The 15125-nt window shown below is 34.8% G+C and overlaps 2 protein-coding genes across 2 annotated transcripts; both read right to left on the bottom strand.

The window, feature by feature from the left end:
* Positions 1 to 610: 610 nt before the first annotated feature.
* On the bottom strand, positions 611 to 1555 carry LOC118912129 (olfactory receptor 52E4-like). The gene has a single exon (XM_036884927.2). The coding sequence runs from the start codon at positions 1547 to 1549 to the stop codon at positions 611 to 613; it is 939 nt and encodes a 312-aa protein (XP_036740822.2). The 5' UTR covers positions 1550 to 1555.
* A 7591-nt stretch (positions 1556 to 9146) lies between these two features.
* Positions 9147 to 10328, bottom strand: LOC118912132 (olfactory receptor 52E1-like). The gene has a single exon (XM_036884933.2). The coding sequence runs from the start codon at positions 10237 to 10239 to the stop codon at positions 9301 to 9303; it is 939 nt and encodes a 312-aa protein (XP_036740828.2). The 5' UTR covers positions 10240 to 10328; the 3' UTR covers positions 9147 to 9300.
* Positions 10329 to 15125: the final 4797 nt, after the last annotated feature.

Raw genomic sequence — 15125 nt, 5'->3', positions numbered from 1 at the left:
TATTATCATTGATTTCAATATGCATAATTTTTGCAACTTAGTTTATGAAGGAATTTGATAACTATTTTCATTTTCATGAATGCTCCTTTCTGGTTTTGGTATCTTTGTAGAACTAACAACATGGAAAGAGTTTGACACTTTCAGAGACAGAATTGAGGAATAAATAATATGCAGATTGCAATAACCCTCTAAGTAAAATTTAAAGATATCTCCTAGATGAAAGTAATATTGTCAAATAAATAGACAGTTAAAGGATGGATTCCAAAATATTGATGCATGTGCCAAAACCTGAAGAATTTCATGTTATCAGAATCTTCCTTTTTATCAAACCTGTTCATAAGTTTTACTCCTGACATGGAAAGCATCATCATTACTACACATTCAAGAACTTCATCACATAATTTACTTCACCCTACAATCCTCTCTCACCTTCAGTGAAGTCAAATCTACTGAATCTCTTGAAAGTCAAAGTGGAAATTACATAACAGAACCATTAAGTATGAGTTTAGGAGACTAAATGCCTGAGTGGCCTTTATGTAATCTCTGTTTGGGGCATTCTAAGAGATGTACAAACTGGAGGTTAGCCTGAAAGAATTTATCAACATTTGGGTCACTCTATTTTTACAAATATTCTTACAACTCGGTCCCGAATTTGCTTGGTCCTGACCCCATAAATGACTGGATTTAAACAAGAAGGAACAACTACATACAGATTGGCCAGGAGAATGTGAATGTAGCGAGGAATATTTCTACCAAATCGGTGGGTCATAAAGGAAAAAAATGCTGGTGTGTAAAAGGCTAAGATGACACAGACATGCGAACCACATGTGCTAAGTGCTTTGAGTCTGGCATCCTTGGAAGGAAGGCGAAACACAGCTCGAAGGATCTGAACATAGGAGAGGGCAATTAGGATCAGGTCAAAGATCAAGGCAGAAATGGTAAATAAGCCATAAATTATGTTGACTCTTATGTTAGCACACGCAAGACGGGCAATTCCCATATGTTCACAGTAGGTATGAGGAATAATGTAATGTCCGCAGAAGGGCAATCGTTTAAGAAGAGGGCAGAAGGGGATGACGAGGAGGACTGGCCTCGCCACCACAACAGAGGTCATGGTGGCGACCACCTTGTTGGTGAGGACAGTGGTGTATGTCAGTGGATAACAGATGGCGACGAAGCGGTCAATTGCCATGGCCAGGAGTACAACCGATTCCATACCAGTGTAGGTGTGGATAAAGAACATTTGGATGAGGCAGGCTTCAAATTTTATCTCCCTAAAATTTAACCAGAAGATGGCCAGCATCTTAGGGATGGTGGAAGTGGAGAGGCCTAGATCAATGAACGCAAGAAGAGCCAGAAAGTAGAACATGGGTTGATGAAGATTCTGCTCAGTCTTGATGACAAACAGGATTGTGACATTCCCCACAAGTGCTGTCAAATAAACAACAAAGAAAGGGAAGGCAATCCAGATATGGAAAGCTTCCAAACCAGGTACACCCAGCAGAAGGAAGGTGGAGGGATATGAGGCAGTGTCATTGACAGAGGACATCCTGCTGAGAACTCTTGGAAAACACTCTCCTCTCTTCTTCAGTATTTCTGGAGGGACACAAGGAATATATGGTGGTTGGAGATCACTATACCAGTTACACTCTTAAGAGCATTATGGAAGAAAATTTGAGAACAATTACTTATGAGAGATATTCAAACTATCACCTATCCCATTTAATATTCCATGGGGATTGTGGAAGTTAAAATGTCTTTTCTGGTGACAGTGTGGTTTAGTTATTCATGATCTTTAGTTCATTCTTTTGTGAAATGCTCATCTATATATGGTAGCATTAACTGGAAACCCTTCCAGTAAGCAGAGCTCATACAACATCTTCAATTTACCTTGGTTACTTATTTGAGAACACATAAGAGGGAACTCTTCAAAATGTTATTTTTCTTAAAAAATGTGAGGCATTGGAATGGGAAGAAATTTGGAGTATGATGGTCAGGAAGATACCCACTTGTAAGGCTCATCTGCTTGTGTTTATATCTATTGTTTAATGAGACTGTGCTTTTATGCTGGGCTGATAAATGATAATTAGTATTTTTCTACTTTTACAGTAAAAAAATTTGCAACTCATTACATAAATAAATCATGTGAACAACATGATAATCTCAATAGAGAAAGAAAAATTAATGAAATTCAACATCCATATATGTATTTTCAAAAAATACTTTCAGCTAATTGGAAAAAACAAAGTAATTTGTTCAATTTGGTGAAAGGGATCTGTGAAAAATCTACAGCTGATATCACACTAAATGTTGAAACACTGAAAGGTTTGTCCCTAGGAATGGGAATAAAGGAAGAACAGCAACAAGCATCAATTATATTTAATATTTACTGGTGGTTCTAACAAGGCCACTACATCAAAAGAAAAAGAAATAAGAAGACATCAAGGTTGGAATGAAAGAAGTAAACTTTCCTATTCATAAGGAACATAAACATACAGAAAAATCAAAGAATTTACAATCAATCATTTAGCTTATTAATTACCTAGGTATAAGAATCACTACTTTTTTCTACAAACTATGACCAAACAATTAGAAATTAAAATTTTAAAGTTTTATAAAATTCACAATAACACTGACAATAGCATCAAACACATAAGAGTACTTAACAATAAGCACTTAAAGATAAGCACATGACAGAAATTAAGAAGACCTAAAAAAATTTTTTTAAGTATATAACATCCATGGTTAAGAAGACTGAAATATGTTAAGATGTCAATTCTTTTTAAATTGATCGATAAATTTAAAACAGCTTCAGTAAAATACCAAGAAATGTAAGCTTATTCTTAAATAAATATAGGAATATCTTGTATATCTATATCTCTATATATGTATAGATATAGATATAGATGATATAGTTGATATAGATAGATATAGATATAGATATAGATTAGATATAGATATATATCCCAGATTCCACAATAAAAAGATACATTTTGCATGCTCAATTACATTTTATAAAGTGACCAGTATAAAACCTTGATTCTAATCTCATAACATATTCAAATATTAATTACATTTCTAAAATTGACCTAGGTAATGTTCAAGTTCTAACATCTATAGCATCAAAGGAAGGAGAATATCTTTGCAACCCAGTGGATAGTAATGGTTTCTTACTAAAACAGAAAACACAATAACCATAAAAATGCCTGTTATTGTTATCAAAGTTTTAAATTTACTGTTAAGAAAGTAGCTTTAAATGGGGCATGCGGTGGGGACTTGATAATAGGGGGGAATGTAGTAACCACGATGTTGCTCATGTGAAACCTGAACATAAGATCATATAACAATTATACCTTAAAACTAAAAGAGAGAACAGGAGAGATTCCACCTTAAGGCTAAGATTCCATTTTAAAACCCATGGACTTAGGTAATATTCCTAACATCCTTTATGGTAATTAGCCAACAACTGACCCTATGTTAAGGCAGGACAAGCAGTCCCAAATGATACTTCCTCACTGCTTAAGAGTAACCACTACCTTGGAGAAGAACAGGATCAAGAAATTCTTTGTGTTAAGTTTATCTTACAGAATATCTAGAGGACTGAATATGGATCATGACATAAAGTCTCTCACTGGAGATAGACATGAGGTCATGTCAAGTTGATGTTCCCCTGGCCCTTTGCCCCGTTATTGAAATCCTTCAAAGACATGAAGCTTAAACTTTTAAGCATGCCTCCTCTCTGAGCATGCCCGCACTCCCCTCCCTTTGAGTATGTATTTTTTACCTTAAATAAAGCTTTCTCACTGCTCAAAAAAAAGTAGCTTTAGAGGTCACAGACTGGGAAATAATATTCACAGTACCCTTAGTTCTGTAAAAGAATTTGTGTCAAGAACATATAAAAAAGCTTACAACTAAAAAATGAGAAAAACAATGAGAAAAGGAGAGAAACCCAACTGACATTTGGCAAAGACAAATATACAAATGACATTAAACTTCTCAAAATGAATCATTAGGCATCAGGAACTGTACATTAAAACTATAATGGCATATTATTACACATCCACTAAAATGGCCAAAATTAAAAAGCATAACAATACCAGATTTGGGCAAGGATGTGGAGCAACAGATTTTCCTAAATTACTCACAATTGAACTTCAAGGTGCTTTCTCCAGACAAATGAAAGCATATGTCCATGCAAACACTTGTACAAGAATGTTCACAGCAGCTTTATTCATAATTGACCCCAGTGGAAACAGCACAAATACTCATCAAGTGACTAGATGAATCAATTCTGGAAGATTTACGCCATGGAATCCTACCCAGTGATAAAGATGGATTAACTACTTACATGTACTATGTGGATGAATCTAAATCATTATACTGAGCTACCAATTGCTACTAGTTACTAAAGAGTACTAAATACATAAATACTAAAGAGTACATAAATGTATACATTCTAGAGCCTACAAAGAGACTAGGTGCTGAAAATATCTATTCAATGGCTGCCGGTGTAGGTACCGTGAGAGGGGTCCAGGATGGACTGGGAAGAACACAGAGGATTTTTTGAGATGATAGAAAAATCCTGTATCTTTGTAGTTATATAGGATATTTAGGTATATACATTGGCCCGAAATGTACCAAAAAACTTTGTGTATTTGAATGTATGTAAATTTTACCCTAAAAAATCAAACCCAAGCTTAGAGAAAAAGAATGTTTACAGTTTTGAAACTGGATGGTAAGAACATTATGCATCTGTTTAGTTTGTATATGTTTGAAATGCTCCATAATAACATAGTATAAAATATAAATCTAGATAAAGCATCATCTTTAATATTTTATAATCTAAAGTATAATATCATTTGCTTTAATATTTAATTTTGGAGCTTATTTTAAAGATAGAGTAATTAACCTCTCTCAGTTAATATAGAACACTAACAAGTTCAAATATTCTGTAATGATTTTTGCTTTAAATGGGATTTAGCTTTTACTCCTATTTTTCTTTCTTATTCATATTCATCAATTTTTAAATCAAATGTTAACCATGATATATTCTTTATGATTTTTTGCAACAAATTCATTGGTGATTGAAATCACTCTGAATAATGACAAATTTGATGGGAAATACATAGTCATACAACATGCTAGTGTCGTATCTTGGGATGTACTGTATCATTCCCTCTGATACTTCTTAAATTTATCAGTTATTTTATTAGTAGTACAATATTTTTATTCCCTACCAAAATTTCTCATATTCCTCAACACATTCAGTCAAATTTCATATTACCCTTTTCTTAAAGTTCAAAACTTATTTTAGGAAGCCAGAGTCCTAATCAACTGGGAATGAGATGGCCTAATCAGTTGAGATGGCCTTCAGGATGTATATTTTTTCTCCAATTCAGCTATGTGCATGGCTATTATCTGCTTTGACTGATTCTTTATGCTAACAAAATGTCAAAAAATATAAAAGTTACTGAACACTTTACTAAATGCTTTATGAATATCTCACTCAAATTTCAAAACAACTCTATGGAGTAGATGTTATTATACCAGATTTACAAGCAAACATTGGTAAGCTTAAGAGATTCTAAAGAATTTGCAGAAATAACTCATCAACATAAGTTGTACGATTAACAATTAACCATGTGTTTGTCTCCCTATTACTAAATTTCCTTTAGGTAATAGTGTCTTTAGTAAGGTAAATATAGAAATAAGGAGTAATTATAAGTTAAAAAGGAAGAAAAATCTTCCATTGAAAATTATACAGTTATTTAAAATCTGTGGACCCAGGAAAATTATGGGAGCAATTTTGTATAGCCATAAAATATTCATTTTTAAAAATTTCTGATTCCCTGTAGTGTTTAGCAATCAGACCCTAAAATAAGAGATGTGTGTTTGCTTTTCAAGCATAAGAAGGAAGCAGTTGACAGTTCGGACCACAGATCACCTGACTAGAATTTGGGTTTAGAGCTGGTCCCAGGGCCAGGAAGAGGTGAGACTGGCAGAAGGAAGGAAAAGCTTGAGGTTTTCAGTGGGTTTTGACAACTAGAGCAATGAAAATTTGCTGCTTTGGGGATAGTACACAAAGTAAAAGCAAGTGGATTTTAGAGAGCTATTTTTGACTAGGAAAAGGTCTTGGAATTAAAATGTAGACAGTATAACTTGTCATCCTCTAACACCACATCTTAACCCTGTTTTCTGTTGTGCAGATGATGCCATTGATGGGTAGATGCCCATTAGAAACTCAGAGGCATTACAAGCTTGTGAAAGGAAATTTCAGTGACTTAAAGTTTAATCCAAAAGTGTCATGAAATGTAGTGAAATTTATATGTTTGCGGTCACTTGGTCAAATCTTCTGTCTTAACATCTAGAAGGAAAGTCAATCTTCTCCTTCGTATCTGTGGTTCTGCCACTGTTAGAAGACAGTAACCTATTTCAGTATTTTCATTATAGTAGCTCTAATGCAGAGTTATAAATATTCAGCATACAAAGCAATAAAACACCCTACATCTAAAGTTTAAAGCAGACACCAATAATACTTCATTATATTATTTTTTTTATTTAGCTTAGATAGGTTCAGTGCCAAACCTCCTCAACAGAGTGCCCCTGACATTCACTAGCCATTGGTAGATGTTAGCCTTACAGATGAACCAGTGCCCACACTCCCACCTTTTCTCAAGTTGTAAAGGTATGAATTCATTTAAAGTCTTCATGATTTCCATGGTCTCAGATCTTCTAACTAGACTGTTATGCCACCTGATGTCCACTCAGTATCAAATTCACTCCGGTCTCTTCTTTCCTTATCAGAAGCCATCTGCCTATTATACCTGATTAAGGATCAGTTAGTGTGGTGTTCTGGGACACTCCGTTTCAAGCCAGGGAAACATACCTTTATGTCTTCACTCCTCCACTTACTAATGTTCTTAGAAAAATCATCCCCCAAACCTTATTTTATTTATCTATAGAAGTTGAGATAATCAGAATATCAAATTCATATTACTCTAGCACTAATAAAATAAGATATTGCATATGCAGTGACTAACAAAATGCCTTCACATTGGATTGTTAGTAACATTAGCTGGAATAACTGTCATTATTATTATACATAGATATGACTCTTGGTGCTAGTGTTTAACTTTCTAAAAAGGAAAACACAACAGCTTACTAATAGTCTAAAATGATACTTTCTAGGTCCCTTCTAGGGACTATGTAACTGAGTCCCTACTATTCAATCTACCTTGAAAGTTTAGGCTTTAATCTAATTAGATTAAGAAACTGTTTCAAACCATCTTCATAATATTCCAGGCATACATTGCACATTTAGGTCAGGAACAAATGGTGAAACTTTAAGGACTCTTTCACTGACACCCATTTTATGAAAGACATTCTTTCTGAGATACACAAATTACTTGAATTTCATTCTGAAACATGGAATATGTAGGTTAAAGTTGACTCAATTAGAACAAAGTGGGACTCTATAACTCAAATTTGCATTTTTTAAATCACTCAGACTGTGAAGAACAGTGTCATCTTTACAGAATCTGATCCTTGAACACAGGTTAATACACAGTAAGAGCAAGGATTGACATCCTGCTTTGCAACTTAAAGTGCAAAAGTCATCTCCAAGGTCCTACAGCTAGTAAGATAAGTTACCATTTCAGAGGTCACTCTACTGCCTGCCTCTTTGATTTTCATGGTTCTGGACTCTGGTAACTCATCCGGGCTCATTTTGGCAGTGAAAGTGCAATACTGTGGCAGGGTGCCCCTCTCTAGGATGGTAGTGAAATAAAGGGAACTTGGACTTTCATCTGCAGTATACCTGTAAGTGGTACCACCCGTCATGACTTCCAGAAACTACTCAGTATCCACTGTGCTGATGTCTGGGCCTTTTCATGGGCAAATTCACATAAGTATAAAGCATGATGATTTAGGCTACCTTGCCAAGGACAGCGTCCTTCCTCTCCTTGCAGTGTCAGGCTGGTTTTCCTCCGCAGGAAATCTCAAGAGGAGCGCTTTATGCAGAGGATATAGCTCCCCTAAGTAGGAAATCCCGGGTCAGTCTCTTCAGGGACTGAGAATATCTGAGCTCATGAGTCAAGCATTCTGAAGTATCTTGGTTCAAACCTGCATCTAGGGAGTCAGGAATCCCTTTTGTATTCTGTCACTTGGTCACACCAATTTTTTATGGGGCTTATCTTCATTTCCATATTTTATATCCATTAATTTTCTATAATTGTTTTAAACAATGGTCTTCATATTTGAGATGTATGCATATATATATATGCATTGTATATAATACATATGAATATACGGATATGCATATTCTCATTTTTCACTCACATTTCTGAATTGATAGTGCTTTTTGCTTTATTATTCCATTTTAAGTTGTATAACATGTTGACATCTAAATGTTTTCCTGACCTGTTTTGTAGTCTGCTTCTGTATTAAATCATAACAAGAGAGGTTAAGGAAACTGCCCTGAAATTAAATAACTTATTTAAAATTCTGTTTTATATAATAATTGTGTAACTGTGTGTATGTTACTTACCTACCTGATGAACCAAATATAGTTTCTAGAGTATTTGTAAGGGGTCAAGAAATGTTAGATGCTGTTATTAGTAGTCATATTACCTCTTCTTTCATAGTGTCTATATGATTCTTAAGCCATATGGAATTGTAGGGTTTCTTCCCATCCATACCCTATATAAGAAGCCAATTTTTCTCAATAGTAGTGTCTTGTACCTATTTATGTAAAAAAAAAATTATGTACTTACTTTTGTTCCTTAGTTTTTGAATATATTCATGTTGTACATTTTTGTTTACTCAACTGAGAAATAAGATGGTTTCTTTTCCAACTTTGAAAATACTGCTTAACTCAATATATTAATGTTATTATATAATAACATTATATATAGACAATATATGTTATATATATTATTATATAATGAGTATTATAATAGTAACTGTAGTTATAAGAATTTAAAGTTAATACAAAATCATGAAAACTGGCTCATATGGGTCCTTTTTTATTATTATTCTTGTCAATTTTATCAACTTCATGTGTTTTTTCACATAAACACTATATTTATATCACATAATTTCTGACATTTCTGATATGTGGTAGGAACTAGGGTCATATTAAAATTTATTATTGTTTCTTTTGGTTTGTTTTTTCTAAGATGAATAAAACACTTTATACATCTGCATATACAATACCATCTTACTCAAACATTCTAGTGTTATATTTTTGAGAGTAGAGAATAAGTTCCATTTTCTCCTACTCAAATCTCTGAAGATCAAATTTCACAATTTATATCTGAAAGTTATAATTACCCTTTCTCTTATCTGCTTAGTTCTGACCCCATAAATAATAGGGTTGAGAGCAGGTGGGATGACAACATAAAAGTTGGCCAAAAGAATGTGAATGTATTGAGGAACATTTTGGCCAAATCGGTGAGTCATGAAGGAGAAAAATGCTGGAGTGTAGAAGGCCAACATGACACACACATGTGAGCCACAAGTACTGAGTGCCTTCAGTCGAGCATCCTGGGAAGGTAGGCGGAAGACAGCAAGGAGGATGTAGACATAGGAGATGACAATGGCTATGATGTCCAATACCAAGATGGAGATGGCACATAAGCCAAATATGTTATTGACCTTTATGCTGGCACAGGACAGGCGAGCAATACCCATGTGCTCACAGTATGTGTGGGAGATGACTCGGTGTCCACAGAATGGTAATCTTAGGATGAGCAGAACAAAGGAGATTGCAAAGGCTAGGGATCTCAGGAGGATGATTGATGCTATAGCTGATACCACCTTATTTGTCAGCACCAATGTGTAGTGAAGAGGGTTACAGATGGCCACATAGCGATCATAGGCCATGGCCAGAAGCACAGCAGACTCCATGCCAGTGCATAGGTGAATGAAGAACATCTGGATCAGGCAGCCTTCAAAGGTGACTTCTCTCAGGTTGAACCAGAATATTCCAAGCATCTTGGGAACAGTGGATGTGGACAGGCCCAGGTCAACAGATGACAGAATAGCCAGGAAGTAGAACATGGGATGATGGAGACTGTGTTCAGTCTGAATCACAGAAAGAATTGTAATATTTCCCAGTAGAGCGGTCAAATACACAACACAAAATGGAAAACCAATCCACATGTGCACATATTCTAGCCCTGGAATTCCCAGCAGGGCAAAAAAGTTGGGATGGAACTGTGTGTCATTAGGAGGCACCATGATTCTGTGGTACTTTAACAGCCACACATAATCATAGATCGGATGTCTCCTTCCCTGAGAGACTCCAGCTTTTCTTGTCCAGTGTTACTGATTTCCTACAGAATGATACAAAAATATGTTCAATCTTTTCTAATCACCAAGCCCATCACAAAATATGTGTGGCTTTTTTGAAAGTGAAGTATATACTGATTTTATTTTATTTCAATCAAGCTAATCATATTTATTACTTTTCACTTTTATCATAGTTATCAGAGGATCAGGCAGATGGCTAGGTAACTGGTATACAGAGATGAATCATACATTGTTACCCTTCTAAAGAAGAGTACCCATAGACACACACACTTCTAAGAAAGTTATGTTATAGTTTAGTAATTAAAATAATAAAACACATGTTTTCTCTGGGATTTTAACAAGTTCATTTGCTTTTCTAGCCTGGGCAACAGCTACCTCAGAGTCAATTTCTATAGCCTGTGGAGGTAGAATTTGCACAAAGCCCTTTTAAAATTATCAAACCTAGTAGGAAAAGCCAATATTTCATCTCCTGTACCTTTTGCATCAGAAACACCATTGCAATTAAGGTAGGCTGTATGAAATGAATAAAATCCCAACTTATGGTGGATATAATTGATATACTTGAGATGGTCTCACCATTAGATTTTACAATTGATTGTTGAGAATAGCTGAAGAGATAATTTTGAAATTGTAAGGGTTTGGTTCACAGCAGAAGTAGCAGCCAAAGACTGACTGAGTTACAATGTAAAGAACTTAAATTTGAATAGTTTATGTAGTGTTAAGCTTTCATCATGATACTGGGGTAAGAGATAATGTCAAAATGTCAATACTCGTGTAGAAAGATTCAAAACAGTAATAGTGCCATCCTGAGTTGCATTAAAATAAAGTGAATCTAATATCTATGCATCATTACCATTGTTTCTATTTCACATCCTATGACAAGAAGTTCTGATTCAAAATTTTTTATTGGCTTCAACTGCTATTCATACCCAGTCCTTTTTGGTTTTCTCCCCACTCTTAGATCTTCAGTCTACTACCATATAACTCCCCCAGATTTACTTTATTAAACTCCATTGGAACTCTCTGTCAGACCACCCCTCACGTTTTTCTAGCCTTCTCAAGGATTTTTCCTGTCACTCCTGTTCTTAGGTCACATCAATTTGTGGCCCCTGGTTCATTCCTTTTCTTTCAAATTATTTATTCCCTAATACTTTTTCAGCTTTCTAAACTAGATCTCTTCCCATCTCTCTGCATTCTCTTTCATTGATTCTCCAGTCTCTTCATTCATGTCAATCCATCTGCACAAAAGTCAGCCTTGAAACTCTGCAACGGCTATTCTTCCAGTTGCTGTGGTTGCTGAGGATTATTATTAACATAAATTACAGAATCATGCCCCTGGAAGCCTCTTCAGGCAAGCCATCCAAGTGCGTGGAGATCCTTCCTGTGTCCTGTAGTTAGTGCCCTTTCACATTTGCTTTAGTAACTATGTCAAACCTGTAATTTTCTCACACTGCCTCTTATTTTTACATGTATGCTTTAAGTCTCCCCAGAAATTAAGATGACCATGCAAGAGATACTTTCATCCTTTTTTACTTTTCCCTTACTTAGTTCTATAAGCAATTTGACTCCAGCCTGATGTGATTTCCACTTCTGCTTTGGATATCATCTCCTCTCAAGTCTGCATATCCCACTCTTATTCTCTCCCTCTCTTCCCATCTCATTCTCTAGCTTTTATCTTCACCTTCTCCATCTCTTCAATATTTGCCACCTTATTCTTGACCCAAACTTAACCTAAATTTTTTTAAAAGTAAAATTTTTGAAATTGTTTATTTCCATTTCCTCCTATTTCATTCACTACTCAATGGACTATATCATAAGCTGACTTTTTCTTGAAAGTGGAGTTTCTTTTGTGAATAGCATGAATTTTATGTCCCTATTTGCAAAGCCTTGAATATAATTTGAACTTATGCTATTCATATCCTACAGGAAATACACCATTATTGATCATATTTCTTCCCAATGTCTCACCAATCTGATAGCCATTTTTAGTAGTCTGGTATTTTTTCAGTAATTTTCTCAGTGTGTGAAATTATTTTATAAAAATTAAATGAGTCCCATTTCTTCTTTGCTACCATCCTAACAGTTCCTCAGCTCATCATTATTTCCTTTCTGTTTATATTTTCAGCCATTGATGATGCCATGTCCTCTCTTTGTTCAATATCAAAATAGTCCTAAAGAATGATGTGAAATGAGTTCCCAACTTATGGTGGATATAATTGATATACTTGAGATGGTCTCACCATTAGATTTTGCAATTGATTGTAACTTGTGATATGTTTGAAGAACAGTTCAGTTGTGTACAAAACTGCCTGCTAGAGTGCACCCAAATGTGAAGCATGCAATAAATCTGCGAGCAGGTAATGTATTTCATGCCCCTGTTTTGCCTCAAAATATGTTTTCTCATAGCCAAAATCAAGATGGAAACTCCTGCACAGTTTTCTTTTTCTTCTATTACATATTTACAATGTACATCAACATTATACACTTCTCTTCTAAAGCAACTTTATTTAACTGGTCATTTCACAAATGTTTTTGGCCAGCAAAAGCCTTTAATGGAATACCTATAAAAGTACTGGGTGATAACATTTCAGGCTCTTAAATTTTAGAAGTTATATGATGGTGTGTTAAATAAAAAAGGTTTTCTGTGGTCTTCAAGTGAGCATTAATTGCCTTGCCTCTGTCCCAGATGAATAACTGTACATCAAACAGATATTTTTCTAGGAAAGATCATGAGCAAAAGGACATGCTGGACCTTGTTCTCAGAACAGTGTCTCATGAATTTTTATAGCTTTTTCAGTTTTCTAAAACTTCACCAACATATATTAAAACAACTTTGTACCAGATAACTTGCATACATTATTTTATTTCATCTTCATAAGAATCCAGAAAGGTAGTAATTATTGGTGCAGTTATAATGAAGAGGATAATAAGGCTCGGATGAGTCACATAACCACTTAGTAACTTGCCTAGAAAGTTTCAGAATGAGGATTTTGGATTCAAAGCCCATTTTTGTCACAATATGTCAGGCTGCTTCCTAAGTACTTAACAAGTTTATTCAAAGGGATATGTATGAAACAATAATGAAAATATTCTCAGAGTAGGACATATGAAATTAAATTTGAGACAGAGAGAAATGTGATAGACTTCTGGTCACTGAAGAGTGAAGGGCCAGAAAGCAAAGGCTCACCTCTGAGAAGGTAGACCGACTGATTTTTTGGATCACATGGCAAATGATGACTTTTCACTATTTTCTCCATCCTTTTCCCTCCCCTATAATGCCCATACTCTACCTCATTCTTCTATGTCAGATTCTGACCACCCTTCAAAAATACCCATTACATTTCATGAATGTGTAACATTATCCTATTTCTTGTATTTTCTGGCAAATATTTACTTGGCACTGTGCATAGTAATTGAAAAAAGAGACTTCACAGATTTATTGCATGCTTCAGATTTGGCTGCACTCTAGGAGGCAGTTTTGTACACAGTTGAACTGTTCTTCAAACATATCACAAGTTAATACATTTAGGAAGTAAACTGAAGCTCTCCTATCATTTCTATAAATACACTGAAAAAGGGATTACACAGCAGGGGTTTTCAATCCTGACTTTACCTAATAACCTGTAGAATATTAGATAAAAATAAAGATTCTAATTCCTGATCCTGGTAATTCTGAATGATTAAGTTTGAGATAGATCTCATGATTTATATGAAGCATCCCAAGTTAATCTGATTCAATTTATCTGACATGGGAACAGATGCAGGATAAGATAATGTATATGAGCAATTACAGTATGAGTTGGAATGTATTAAAAACATAGGGTGAATTTAATAAAATGATGTGTGATTCAATATCTCATATCATCACTTTAATGCCCTTTTTTATTCTTTGAATCCTCAAAATAAAATGTGGGCACTAATTCCATCCTGTAAAGTAGTAGTTTCAGGTTTTATAGTGTTTTATCCCTTCCATCAACTGTAGTTATTTGTGGGAAAGCTTTTGCTTTGCTGCATTTATATGTTCCAAGCACCTTTTTTTTAAAGTACATATTAGCAACTCACAAAAGAAATACGTCAAGGTAGAATGATTGGTATTTAGTAAATACCCTCCTCCTCCTCCTCAATTGTTACTAAAGTTATTCTGAGGATTTTCCTGTGCCCATGGTCCCCTGTAAGATAGGAAAGGAGAAGAAAAACAAGGAGAATTGACCCAGATAAGACATTTTCTGTCTTTGGAGACTCCAGAAGTTCAGAGATTCTTGGAACCCTACTTATTCTCCAATTCTCATGCAGAAGGCTTCCATGATTTTCACAATTATTGTGCAAAACTACCAGATGATATGAGAAGAAATATTTTGTTTCATTGACCCTATTCATAGGAAGAGTAGTAAGTTAGTTAGGTAGATAAAGTCTTTTCAGCTGACTAGGTTGTGATGGTTTTGGGGACGTAGAGGAAAAACAACATATTTGCAAAGAAGAAATGGTGATTAATAGCAATGGTATACACCCAATGACAGTAATTTGGAGGCAGAAATATATAAAAGACTTTCTGTGACTGTAACTTTGAACTCAAGTAGCCAAAACTGACTTTGTGATATGTAAATAATGGATTGAGCTGAAACTAAAAAACTTGTTGAAATAGTAATTATTTTTCTTTCAAGCTGTCTGGCAATAAATATTCTGTAGACCTCATTTCTTTAAAAACACTTTCTCCATATATAATGTTGAAATAAAATACAAATATCTTACAAATTTAATTCAGGAGTTATAAACAAATGTGGATAATATATTATTAGCAGGCCAGCATAAATTAG

The sequence above is a fragment of the Manis pentadactyla genome, chromosome 9 (assembly GCF_030020395.1).
Source record: "Manis pentadactyla isolate mManPen7 chromosome 9, mManPen7.hap1, whole genome shotgun sequence".
Lineage (NCBI taxonomy): Eukaryota > Metazoa > Chordata > Mammalia > Pholidota > Manidae > Manis > Manis pentadactyla.
This window is presented reverse-complemented; position numbering and strand designations above follow the sequence as displayed.

Bases quoted from the DNA above. Each gene is read 5' to 3' on its own strand.
- LOC118912129 (XM_036884927.2), bottom strand. From the start codon at position 1,549: ATGTCCTCTGTCAATGACACTGCCTCATATCCCTCCACCTTCCTTCTG.
- LOC118912132 (XM_036884933.2), bottom strand. From the start codon at position 10,239: ATGGTGCCTCCTAATGACACACAGTTCCATCCCAACTTTTTTGCCCTG.